The sequence below is a fragment of the Moschus berezovskii genome, chromosome 15 (genome assembly GCF_049115385.1).
Source record: "Moschus berezovskii isolate FMDL1 chromosome 15, NW_MosBer_1.0, whole genome shotgun sequence".
In the NCBI taxonomy this organism is placed as follows: domain Eukaryota; kingdom Metazoa; phylum Chordata; class Mammalia; order Artiodactyla; family Moschidae; genus Moschus; species Moschus berezovskii.
In genome coordinates, this window is record NC_142474.1 from 1,685,131 (window position 1) to 1,697,765 (window position 12,635).

The window sequence follows — 12,635 nt, forward strand, 5'->3', positions numbered from 1 at the left end:
TTTCTCTGGATGTAAGCCCAGGAGGGAGCTTGCTGGATCATGTGGTAGCTCTGTCTTTCGTTCTCTAACCAGCAGCCGTACTGTTCTCCATAGTGGCTGCACCAGTTCTCATTCCCACCAGTGGTGCAGGAAGGGTCCCTCCTCTCCATACCTCTCCAGCATCCACTGTCTGCAGATTTTTTGATGATGGCCATTCTGACTTGTGTGAGGTGCTAACTCATTGTTGCTTCTATTTGCATTTCTCTGATAATCAGTGACGTGGATCATCTTTGCATACGCTTTTTGGCCCTCTGTACATCTTCTTTGTAGAAATGTCTATTTAGATCTGCCCAGTTTTTTATTGGGTTGTCTATATTTTTTGATGGTGAGCTGCATGAGCTGTTTGTGTATTTAAACACTGAAGATTAACCCCCATCGGTTGCTTTGTTTGCAAATATCTTTTCCCATTCTGCGGGCTGTCTTTTCATTTTGTTTATGGTTGTCTTTGCTGTGCAAAAGCTTTTATGTTTAATTAGGTCCCATTTGTTGACCTTTGTTTTTATTTTCATTATTCTGGGAGGTGGATCAAAAACGATCTTGCTGGGATTTATGTCAGAGAGTGTTCTGCCTTTGTTTTCCTCTAAGAGTTTTATAAAGAAACAGAGTGACCAAAGCAGAAAACGGTTACCGCTTACGGTTACCAAGGGGGAGAGCAGGGGATAAACTGAGAGACTGGGATTGACACACAGGCATCCTGTACTTACACACGAAACAGGCGACCAACAGGACCTGCTGTGCAGCACGGGGGCTCCACTCAGTACTCTGTAATGATCTATACGGGGAAAATCTAAAAAGAGTGGAGATATGTATACGTCTAAGTGATTCACTTTGCTGGTGGACAGAGAAGACTGGCAGGCTGTATAGTCCACGGGGTCACAAGAGTTGGACATGACTAAGTGACTAAACTGTGACCATCACATCTGAAACTAACATAGCATTGTAATCAATACACTCTGATAAAAGCTGCTGTTGTTGTTCACTCGCTAGGTCGTGTCCCACTCCTTGCGACCCCCATGCTGCCGTCCATAATTAATAAGTTAGTCTGTAATTAATTAATAAAAAATTGAAAAAACACTGAATTAATATGCTACGCACCTGAAACCAGCATAATATTGCGTAATCCCTACACTTCAATAAATAAATAAAGTGAGGTTAATTAACAAAAGAAAAAAGAGAGAGATAAAAAGAGAAAAGAGAAAGCAAGCTTCCCAAACCCAGGCTGGCACACTGCCCACCACGCTGTTTGCCTTGGTCTCAGAAACAACAGCTGACCATCATTCTACTTGCTGCTGCTGCTGAGTCGCTTCAGTCGTGTCCAACTCTGTGCGACCCCATAAACGGCAGCCCACCAGGCTCCCCTGTCCCTGGGGTTCTCCAGGCAAGAACACTGGAGTGGGTTGCCATGTCCTTCTCCAATGCATGAAAGTGAAAAGTGAAAGTGAAACCACTCAACTGTGTCTGACTCTTAGCGACCCCAGGGACTGCAGCCTACCAGGCTCCTCTGCCCATGGGATTTTCCAGGCAAGAGTACTGAAGTGGGGTGCTATCAGATTTCCTCAATGGTTATTCACACCAAAAAAGTAAAAGTATGCACAGAAACTCTCAACCCCTTCTGCTTCAAGTGGGCCATTTGCATTTGCTGAGTGAAAACAATAAACCAGTATTTAACAGGAAGGTCAGGAACTAAATTTAAAGTCACTGGATTCCCACATTTATACTTAGTGATGCATGTCAATTATTTCTCAATAAAACTGGAAAGAAAGAAAAAATAAAGTCACTGGAATCTTAATATTGTTACAATTACAGTTAATCAAATTCATAGCTGTTTCTGACAGGTCTGGGGCTTGAGGGGCACTTCATGAAAGAGGTAAAGACATGAAGATAATGGTTCTGTCCGGGCATTAGTCATAGATTTATTTTTCAGTTTTTGTATGAGAGCATCTTTAGTTACCTTGCCAGTGAGCAAAGCACCAAATTTTAAAATTCTATGGTCAATTTCCTTGTTAAGAAACTGAAAAGAATCACATAAGTAAAACGGGTGTGGTTTTCTTCCCCCCGCGTAATACTATCTTTAAAAGTGAAACTAAAGCAGCACCTCATTTCCACACACGCCACAGGCTTCCTACAGGAGACAGGTGTCTATGCCACACTGACTGCGCTGATCAAACAGCACAATGTACAGTGCTTCATTTCTTCTGGAAATTGCTTTTTATTTGTATTCAGATAAACTCTGAAATCTGGTCACGGTGAGCTACTTATCACCCTAGTATTTTTATTATCAAGATTCATAAATTACACAGCATTTAGATTTAAAATGCATATCTCAGAGTTATTCCAGCTTTTTATATGCCCCCGAGAGATTAATATTAAATGTATCAGATCTGAAAGAGTTAGAAGGGTGAACGGGCTGCAGGAACTCATCAAGGGCTTGGAGGCTTAATGGAGATAATTCTTCCGCTCTGATGCTTTGAACTTTGCTTAATGATTATTATAGATGAAAGAGACTGTGGCTTACCACATTCCCCAAAGATACACATATTAAACCCCACAGCCAGCAGGTAGGAGTCTGGGAAATGGGGTGAGTTCATCCTCAAACTCCCTTGGCTTGTTTCCCAGCGAGCGGAATCTTCCCGGTGCACGTGTGTCTGTTCTCATGAGCCTTTCCAAGGCTCGTTTTCTCTGCTCCCAGCACCACGCTCTGCATTTCCTCCAATCAGAATTCTTTTTCCTAGTTTCAGATGCCTCAAGACTTTCTGATGAGCTAAATAAGAGGGACATACAGACATCCACATCTATTCCCTGTCCTCTATTGATAATACCCATATCTTTTCAATCAAGAGTTTTAAGAGCAGCTTCCCTGGTGGTCGAGTAGCTAAGACTCTGCACTCCCAATGCAGGGGGCCAGGATTCAATCCCTGTTCAGCACTAGAGCCCACACGCCACAAGGAAAGATCCCACGTGCTACAACAAGACATGATAAAATAAAAACAAAAGAAATAAAAATAAAGATCTTTGATATTTAAAAAAAAAAGTTTAAAAAGTGTCTGGTACGTTAGGCCCTGGTAAGGAGTAGAAGCAGATGTACCCCCGACTCCAAAATCTCAGCCCTTGGGAAACTTGGTTTTTGGTGGTATTGTAGTGAAGACAGTAAGAGATAACTGAGCGATATGCACGCAGTATGATAAGAGCTAAGAACGAAGGGAGAGGGAGCGGGAGGGTGTCCAAGGACTTCATTTTAAACAACGAGGGCAGGTAAGGGCCTCGCTTAGCGGAGGGACTCGAACAGCGACATGAACAAAGGAAGGATATGATTACGTGGATGTTTGCAAGCAGAGCCTTCCAAGCAAAGGGAAGAGGAAATTCAAAAGAAGGACAGCTTGGCTGTCCACAGAGGGTGCAGAGCCCAGGCTACCTGTCTCAGGGCTAAGTGGGGCTGGGGAAACTGCGCACATGAAGTTAAACAGGCAGCAGGAAGTCACACGTGTGACGGGTGGACCTTTCTACCAACCTGACTGAGGGTTCTGAGCCAGAGAATCACAATGCAATATGAGCGTCTCAAACAGACTCCAGAGGGCTGGGAGTTAGGCAGCCTGGTGGCTTGGACCACAGTGGTCTCCTGTTTAATCACTCAGTTCCGTCTGACTCTTTGTGACCCCGTGGACTGTAGCCCCCAGGCTCCTCTGTCCATGGGATCTCCAGGCAAGAGTACTGGAATGGCATGCCATTTCCTCCTCCAGGGGATCTTCTCAACCCAGGGATCAAACCTGCATCTCCTGCAAGTCTCCCTCATTGCAGGCGGATTCCTCACTGAGCCACCAGGGAAGCCCTGGAGCACAGTGGTGGGCAATCATTTACAAAGCAGACAGAGACACAGACCCAGAGGACACGAGTACAGATACCGAGCGGGGAGGGCGCGGGTGGGATGGATTGGGACTGACACAGACCCGCCGTTGCGAATACGAACAGAACCCGCTGCGCGGCACAGAGCCCTGTTCAGGGCTCTGTGAGTGGGGGGGAAGCCAAACAAGGGGACACGTGGATCCGCACGGCTGATGCCGCCCGCTGTACCGCAGAGACCAACTCAACACAGGGTGTCGACTCTTTGCGACCCCATGGACTGTAGCCCCCAGGCTCCTCCGTCCACGGGATTCTCCAGGCAAGAGTACCGGAGTGGGTTGCCTTTCCCTTCTCCAGGGGATCTTCCCAACCCAGGGATCGAACCCGGGTCTCCTGCATTGTGGGCAGAAGCTTTACCCTCTGAGCCACCAGGGAAGACTTGATACTCAAATAAAAATTTTTTAAAAAGATACTCCAATAAGAAGTTTTTAAAAAACCGGAGTCATAATAGGTGAAAAGTGGAAAAAACCAAAGTGTCTATCAACAATAAAATGGAAGGCTTCCCTGATGGTCCAGTGGTTAAGAATCCACCTTGCAATGCAAGGGACACTGGTTTGATCCCTGGAGGGGAAGCTCCCACTGGACGGAGCAGCTAAGCCGGTAGGCCACAACGACCTGAGTCACCGCTCCAGAGCCTGCAAGCCGCAACTACCGAGCCCAAGGGCCGCAACTCCTGAGGCCCAGAGCCCACGCCCCACAGGAAGAAGAGCCACAGGAATGACAAGCTCACACGGCAACGGAGAGGAGCCTGCAGGCAGCAACCGAGGCCCCCCACAGCCGAAACACACACTAAATAAATCTTAAAAACACAACAAAATGAATAAGCTACAAAAGAAACAAATAGCAACGACCTAAAAAGAACACAATGAGCAAGTAGACACCACTTTAGAGATGTTACGTCCTTGGAAAAAGCAATTTTTATAACGTGGTTAAAAAAGCAAGACAAGTTTTCAGACTCAAAGAACGTGAGTTCCCTAGTTATGAACAGACTTCTGGAAAGCTACAATAATTGAGTCTTACCTTATGATAACACCTAAAATAGGCGGCACGTTCATCAGAAAATTTCTCCAGTCTTTTTGGACCTTTGCTGGACGCTTTCTTGAATACTAACCAACATCGTTGATAAATCTGGAAGGGAATACAAAGACAGCACTCAGCATCACAGCTGACTCAGATATTACTGGTATTTGCATTTAAATGTTTTCTTTTTGATGTTTTCACCTGTAAAGTATTCATAAATCATAAATGTTATGTTGCTTTGGAAAAACAAAATTTTAAAACCCCAAACTGTTTCCACAAGGGGTGTATTATGCCGTTCAGAAAAATCACTGGAATCAAAAGAAAATAAGTATTTAGAGGCACATATCTTCATTCTTTGACAACATTTCAGAAAAAGTCCCAGAGATAAAAATCCCAAATCAGCACAAACAAGACAAACTTTTACGGAACATGCCCTAGTTTCAAATGCCATTATTTATGGAGATCACAGCCTGATATACACCAAAGGCTTGAAGACCTAGGAAGGGACAGTCCCTGCGTGTCATGTGACACTCCTCATACCCGACGGTCAGGAGCTGGGCCAGACAGCAGACAAGCTAATAAATGTGGATGAACACCACCCACATTCTCCTTCAGAAAATTCAACCCAGAGATTCAAAGATTATTGCCAGGCTGGGGCACAGTCCGAGTTAACACTGTAAAATGTTAAGAGTCATAAAAACATGGAGACAAAAGTGGAAAAGCAATTCAGTGGACAGAGGGTGGCCCTTTAAACAAAGGCTGCTCCAAAAACGGAATGTGTGCTTAGTCGCTCAGTCGTGTCCGACTCTTTGCATCCCCAGGAACTGCAGTCAGCCAGGCTCCTCTGTCCACCAAATTTTCCAGGCAAGAACACTGGAGTGGGTTACCATGCCCTCCTCCAGGCGATCTTCCCAACCCAGGGATTGAGCCCAGGTCTCCTGCATTGCAGGCGGATTCTTCACCATCTGAGCCACCAGGGAAGCCAAAAATAACTGAATATCCATAGGGAATTAAAAAAAAAAAACTGAAAACCATGACCCAAAACGCTCATACAAAATTAACTCAAAATGGACTCAAATATTTTAAAAAAGGAGGAAAAAGGAAATGTCTGGGAACAGGGTCTGAGCAAAGGGCTCTTAGACCTCATGTTGCTATTGGCTACTTCCTAAGTTGTGTCTGACTCTCTGTGACCCATGGACTGTAGCTCGCCAGGCTCCTCTATCCACGGAATTTTCCAGGCAAGGATACTGGAGTGGGTTGCCATTTCCTCCTCTAAGGAATCTTCCTCACCCAGGAATGGAACCCGGGACTCCAGGATTGCAAGTGGGCTCTTTACCACTGAGCCACCAGGGAAGCCCTAGGCCTCATACGGAAATCTTAATCCATAATAGAAAATGTTGCCACATGCAACTCATCAAGTTTTAAAACTGGCTATGTGGGAAATTCTGCTGAGAGAATGAAACAACAAGCTGGGGAAAAATGTGCAAACCGTATTTCTGACATAGGATCAGTATCTAGAATACACAGAGTCCTCAAATGTCAACATTAAAGAAGCGCACTGTCCATTCACAAAATGGACAACAGCTATGTCACCAGAGAGAAGACACAGGCGGTCCAGAGGCACAAGAGGAAACGCTCAGCATCACTCAGGCGTCAGGGAAGCGGGAATCAAACCGCGGGGAAACACTGTGAACCAATGGGACGTGTGAGCCACAGTGAAACACGCAGCCGTCGGGCTGGCCCGAGCAGTAACACCACCACAGGTTGACCAGGATGCCGATAAACGGCATCGCTGCCGCACCGCTGCTGCGAACGTAAAATCTACAACTCTGAAACCCAGTTTGGCAATTCCTTAAAGAACTAAGCAAGCAGCACAGGACTTAGAGTTGTACTCTTAGGAATCTAGGCCAGAGAAATGCAAACTCCCCGCACACAAACAACATGAACACGAATGTTCAGAGCAGCTGGACCCCCCTCCTCTCCACCGGGTGAACGGGTAACGATTTGGGGAGCAATCACGTCACAGAACACCACTCAGCTCCAACAGCAACTGGGACGAGTCTTCAGAGAGTAATGCTGCGTGTCGGGGGGCGCGTGCAGAGCCAAACCCAAAGGTTATGCACTGTATGGCCGCATTAAGAGCATTCTGGAAATGACAGAAGCATAGAAGTGGAAATCAGATTAGCAGTTATCAGGGGTGAGGGCTGCGTGACAGGGAGGGAGGGAGGAGCGGGTGTCTGCACGGGTGACAGATGGGTCCCGGCAGTGATGAAGCTGCCCTGTATCCTGACTTTATCAATACCATTGTCTTGGTTGCAGTGAATTGTTGGGGACTTCGCTGAGGGTCCAGTATTTAAGAATCCACCTCGAAATGCAGGGGATGGAGACTCGATCCGTGGTCAGGGAGCTAAGATCACACAGGTCTAGCGGCGAGTACACCCCCCTGCACCGCACCTACTGAGCCCGAGCACCAAACCAGAGAGTCCATTCACCTGCTGCAACTAAGATCCGACTCGGACAAGTAAATAAATTAAATACATAAATCTAAAAAATACTGTGTTGTTGTTTCAAAGATATTACCACCAGGGAAACTGGTACAGGATCTTTGTGTAATATTTCTTACAACCAAAAGTGAATCTACAGTTATCTTAAAACAAAGAAAAACACTTATACATTTTTAACAGGAAAGTGCAGAGATATTTAACCAAGATCTCAAAAATTACGGCATAATCTAAAAACAGTTACCTACTTCTTTTGCTATCAAGCTGGAATCTAATTAACCACTAGACTGAGTGACTTTAGAAAACCAAATGGCAAGAGTCATCAATCAGTAAGAGTTCAGACACCGGATCCTTCTCAGGACGGAGAATCAGCCACGGGAATTAACACGTGGAGGGCTATGGCTGGCAAACAGAAGACCTACCAATATCTCACTGGTGTCTGAATAACAGATGAGATCACTGGCTTCCTTAAGACCTAACCACCAGAGAGAGGGCTATAATTACAGTGGGGATGACTGTCACTCTGATCGTTCAAATAAAAGATGTGGAAAATGCGTTTCCCACTGGCATTCTATCATTGTCAACTCCTTACTTCTGGACACGGCCATGAAAATGTGCTAGAGACAGCATGCTAAGGTATGCAAGAATGATGTGTACTATGGGAAAAAAATAATTTTCATCAAAGAGGATGGTTACATTTCCAAATTATGCTGTAACTTTTAGACCCAATCTTGAATGACAGCATTTCTCCTTTAAAACACAGTTATTCGTTTTCTTCAGGATCAAACCACATTGGTCTGGCTTCGGTGTGAATTCTGTCACATGCGAGCTAAAGATCCCTCAAGTTAAGCAGGCCTGCCAACTTCCATGTTCGATTCATCCACATCACTCTTAGAGGAGTTTTGTTTTTCTTCTGTTCTATTAAGTAGTAAGAGCAAAAGTGCAGTTTTATAATCAAATAATTGCCAAAGTACTATTGTATAAATTCAAATTTATACAAAATAAATTTGTAAAAATAAATGTATACAAATTATTGTATCATATGCTGCTGTGCTATCCTCAGTCGTGTCTGACTCTTTGCAACCCCATGGACTGTAGCCCACCAGGCTCCTCTGTCCACGGGATTCTCCAGGTAAGAATACTGGAGTGGGTTGCCATTTCCTCCTCCAGGGGTCTTCCTGACCCAGGCATGGAACCCAAGTTTCCTGCATTGCAGGCAGATTCTTTACCACTGAGTCACCTGGGTGTCCAGGTATAAATATTTTTTATAACTGCTGGCTGGAAAGTCGCCCTGGAGCAGATTAAAACACGCTGGCTCATCAGGAGGTAAGGACAGTCCCAACACTAGGCTTATGAGGAGAGGGAGTTGAGTGACTCTTAAGCAGTGGCCAGCCTCACTCAAGGTAACTGTTAATTATGCAGAATCGTAGAGATTAGTCAAGGTCAATTGCATCAGAGTGGGGCCAGACAAATTGGCTGTTTACCACATTCCCCAGGAATTTTGCTTGCTAATTTGCAAACCAATGCATGAATATTCATAAAGACTTGCAGACAGCCCAGAGCTCCCGGGAGGGCCAGCCAACAAAGACTCCGCCAGCAACTGCTCCGCCCACAGTGAGGGCCTCTGAGTGTGTGCTGTCTGGTGAGGACAGTGGCCGTGGGCAAGGAGCGGCGGGAGATGCTGTCCTGAGACTCAGGGACGGAGAGAGTGAAGTCGGCTGAACCCCAGCAACCCCGCTTCACCTGCCCTATTCTCGGTCTCAATAACGAAGAGCCACCAAGTACCAGAGAATTACTGACTTGCGCTCCGTGTTTCAGAATCGGTCAGAGGGTCAGGGCAGGAGGACTCACTGAGGACGGGGATGCGTGGGGACGAGCTGGGGTGACTGACACGCGTCAAAGGGCGACAGCTTGAGCATAATCTCGTTTGCTTACTGGCAGGGGGCAGCGTTTTCTTCTTAAATTAATCCATCCAATGACCTCCTTCATATTTTATACAGCACATCTATGGGCCGCCTATAGTAGTTTGTAGTTAAGATTTTTCTTTCAACTGATTTTTTTTAACTGAAGCTTTTTTATCCCAACTGTGACAGCAAAGTATAGTTTCATGGAACAAGAAGCGTAGGGAATCTTAATGATTAGTCTGCATGCTAAGTCACATCAGTTGGGTCCCTATGGACCCCATGGACTGTAACCCGACAGGCTCCCTTGTCCACGGGATTCTCCAGGCAAGAACACTGGACGGGTTGCCATGCCCTCCTCAAAGGGATCTTCCCAACCCGGGGATCAAACCTGAGTCTCTGATGTCTCCTACACTGGCAGGTGGGTTCTTTACCACTAGCACCACTCTTAAGATAATTTGATGACAGAATAACTTTATGTTGAAATATCTCACCTGCTATACATTAGGGCTCTGTGTTCTCAGCACAACTGGCCTTTTAGACAAAGTTATTTTTTTATTGGGGGTGGTGCTGTCCTGTGTGTCATCAGCTGAATACCAGAAGCACACGTCTACTTTGCTGACACTGCCGAGTGTCCCCCGGGGGAGGGGGAGGGGAGTACAGTCAGAAACACACGAATTCACGCTGATCTGAGATTGCAGAGCTGAAAACTACCTTCAAAGTCCTGGACTCGGACAAGCCAGTCCACACAAGCCACTGTCGAAGCAGCAACAGACAAGCACATCCCACAGTTCTGACCACCCACCAAGGGCATGGCCACCCACTCCAGCATTCTTGCCGGGAAAACTTGCTGTGGACAGAGGAGCCTGGCAGTCTGCAGTCCATGCGGTCGCACAGTCAGTCACGACTCAGTGACTCCACAACAGCAACAATCTACAGAGGGAAGGTGTATTGGTGCGGTGGGGGGGTGGGCAGGGGGGAAGGTAGGTTAGGACTGTTTTCTGTTCCACAGGAATCTAATTCCTGTAATCACATCAATTTTCCCTCTTCTCCAGGCAACTCCAGGAGTTGGCGATGGACAGGGAGGCCTGGCTTACTGCAGTCCATGGGGTCGCAGTCAGACACGACTGAGCGACTGAACTGAACTGAACTGAACCAGGCATTCTCTCCAATTCAGCCATATCCCATGTCCTCAGTCATATATAAGCCTCATTTCTCACATTCTAGTCCTATTTTTATTTATTCTCCAAAACAAGTCAAATATTCTCCTTGTCTGGGGAATTAATAGCAACACCAAGCATTGGCTGAAAGCTTTCTGCGTGCAGAACGCTGATTCCTTTTTGCGCATCATCTCAACTAACCTACCCACGGCCCTATGAAACACAGGCTATTATTATTCCCGTTTTACAACGAGGAAATAAGACCTTAGTGAGGTTCCTCACTGGGTATTAGTTACTCAAGGGCATGAAACTAGAGAAACAAGCCAGTATTCCAACCTTGGTTTGCCTGATTCTGGAGTAAAAGTTCTTAACCATTCCTCCAGGACTTTCCCAGAAAAGCTGGTCTCCTAGAGATGCTCAAACTTCTGCTGAGGGTCGAGCCATCTGTAAGAAGTTGATTTTCATGCTTATCATAATCCATAAAGAGACATTTAGTTGTAACCATATGCTCTTTCATCTGGACGACGACTTTACCGTCTAGCTATTTCAGTGTGACATTTGCATTTGTGATTTTAAGTTCCCTGGCACCAGGCGTTGGCTAAGAGTGAAAATTTTTAATGGAGTATTTATGCAATTGGAGTCTGAAGACCCTATTCCGGGACTGCAAGCCCAGCAGTTTGTAAGATGTGTTTTCTTTTAAAAGAATTCCACCCTCTCCTTAAGTGACAAAGTATTCAGGATCCCTGACCGCAGCTCAGGAACTCAACTGTGCCAAATATATTTCCGCTTATATGGTAAGCGTCACCTGTACGTTCTGGGTTTTCCGTGGCCTTCCTTCCGTGTCTAACCTGTGGTTGCTCGCTCTTCACCAGTTACAACTGCAGGAAACCAGTGTCCCAGCTCTCTGGATGTGTGCAGTCAGCACCCAGCCCCCCACAGTGACCCGCGGCCCGCCCCGTCCTGAGCTCCGCTGCGACAGACCAAGGGCAAGCCGACAGCCACAGGATCGGCACTGGGTGATGCAGCCTGATTGTCTGCCATCGTCTCCAAATAATCCTTCCACAAAATGAGAAGTCTGACCGAGAAGACCTCTGAGACCGAGACGGTCATAACATTCTAGTGTAATGAAGGGCTCTGTCGCTGTAGGGTTTCAGAAGGTGACAGAAGGTGAAAGTGAAAAATGTTAGTCATTCAACTGTGTCCCGTTCTCTGCGACCCCATAGACTGTAGCCCGCTATTCTCTGTCCATGGAATCCTCCAGCAGATCTTCCCAATCCAGGGACTGAACCCAGGTTTCCTGCATTGCAGGCCGATTCCTGGACCCAGGCCTCCTGCATTGCACAGGAGCCACAAGGTGCGGAAGAAGGGTAGAATTCTGTGATCTCACTGAACTGTTTCCAGTGGGTGCGACCAGCTCCACTCACCAAACAACGAGCTGGTTCAGAAGTACCTGTTGTATGAGGAGAAGAAGTCATTTTAACGAGTAAACAGCATGACGCTAGGCCTGTCGTTTTATACACACCTTTCATTCATCAGGAAGGAATGTTAATTTGGAGAAGCTGCACAGTGGGTGCTGAGGTACATATCAAAATTCACTACAAATTCCAGCAAAAATGAGATAATTAATCACAAAATAAAATTTGTATAAAGAGGATTAAAAATATTTCAAAAGCATCCACAGGCAATAAGTTAGCTGTGCAAACCCTCTGTTGATGTCAAAGTAAATTAACACAAACTTTGGAAAGGTTGACCTGAAAATACTATTTCTAGGAACTTTCCCCTTAAGGAAATACGCAAACATATGGGAATCGGGCTCTCTGGAATAAAAACTGACAGCACTCTAAATGTTCCAGGGGACTGGTTTCATTAATCATGGCATATCTGTAAACTGGAAATTGCCATCATTAAAAATGATGCTGTAAAATAATATTTATACCATAGGATGTGCTGTTAAGTAAGTTATTAAGTACGAAAAGTAGGTTGTCCCTGCTTTTTAGTCTGTTTCTACTCTAATGTATATACTCAGTCTTCCCTCCCGCACCCCCCCCCCACAATATCCATTTCAATGGAAAACTACTCATTCTCCAGGACACACACATCCGGTGCCATCTGCTTCT

At 45.8% G+C, this 12,635-nt stretch overlaps 1 protein-coding gene across 1 annotated transcript in view; it reads right to left on the reverse strand.

Annotated features, from left to right (window-relative positions):
• Positions 1–12,635, reverse strand: part of DOK5 (docking protein 5) — a 153,500-nt gene that overhangs the window by 81,074 nt on the left and 59,791 nt on the right. The window contains exon 2 of the mRNA XM_055393913.2: positions 4,957–5,064. Coding sequence (XP_055249888.1) covers positions 4,957–5,064 — 108 coding nt within the window. The remainder of the gene's footprint in view (positions 1–4,956; positions 5,065–12,635) is intronic.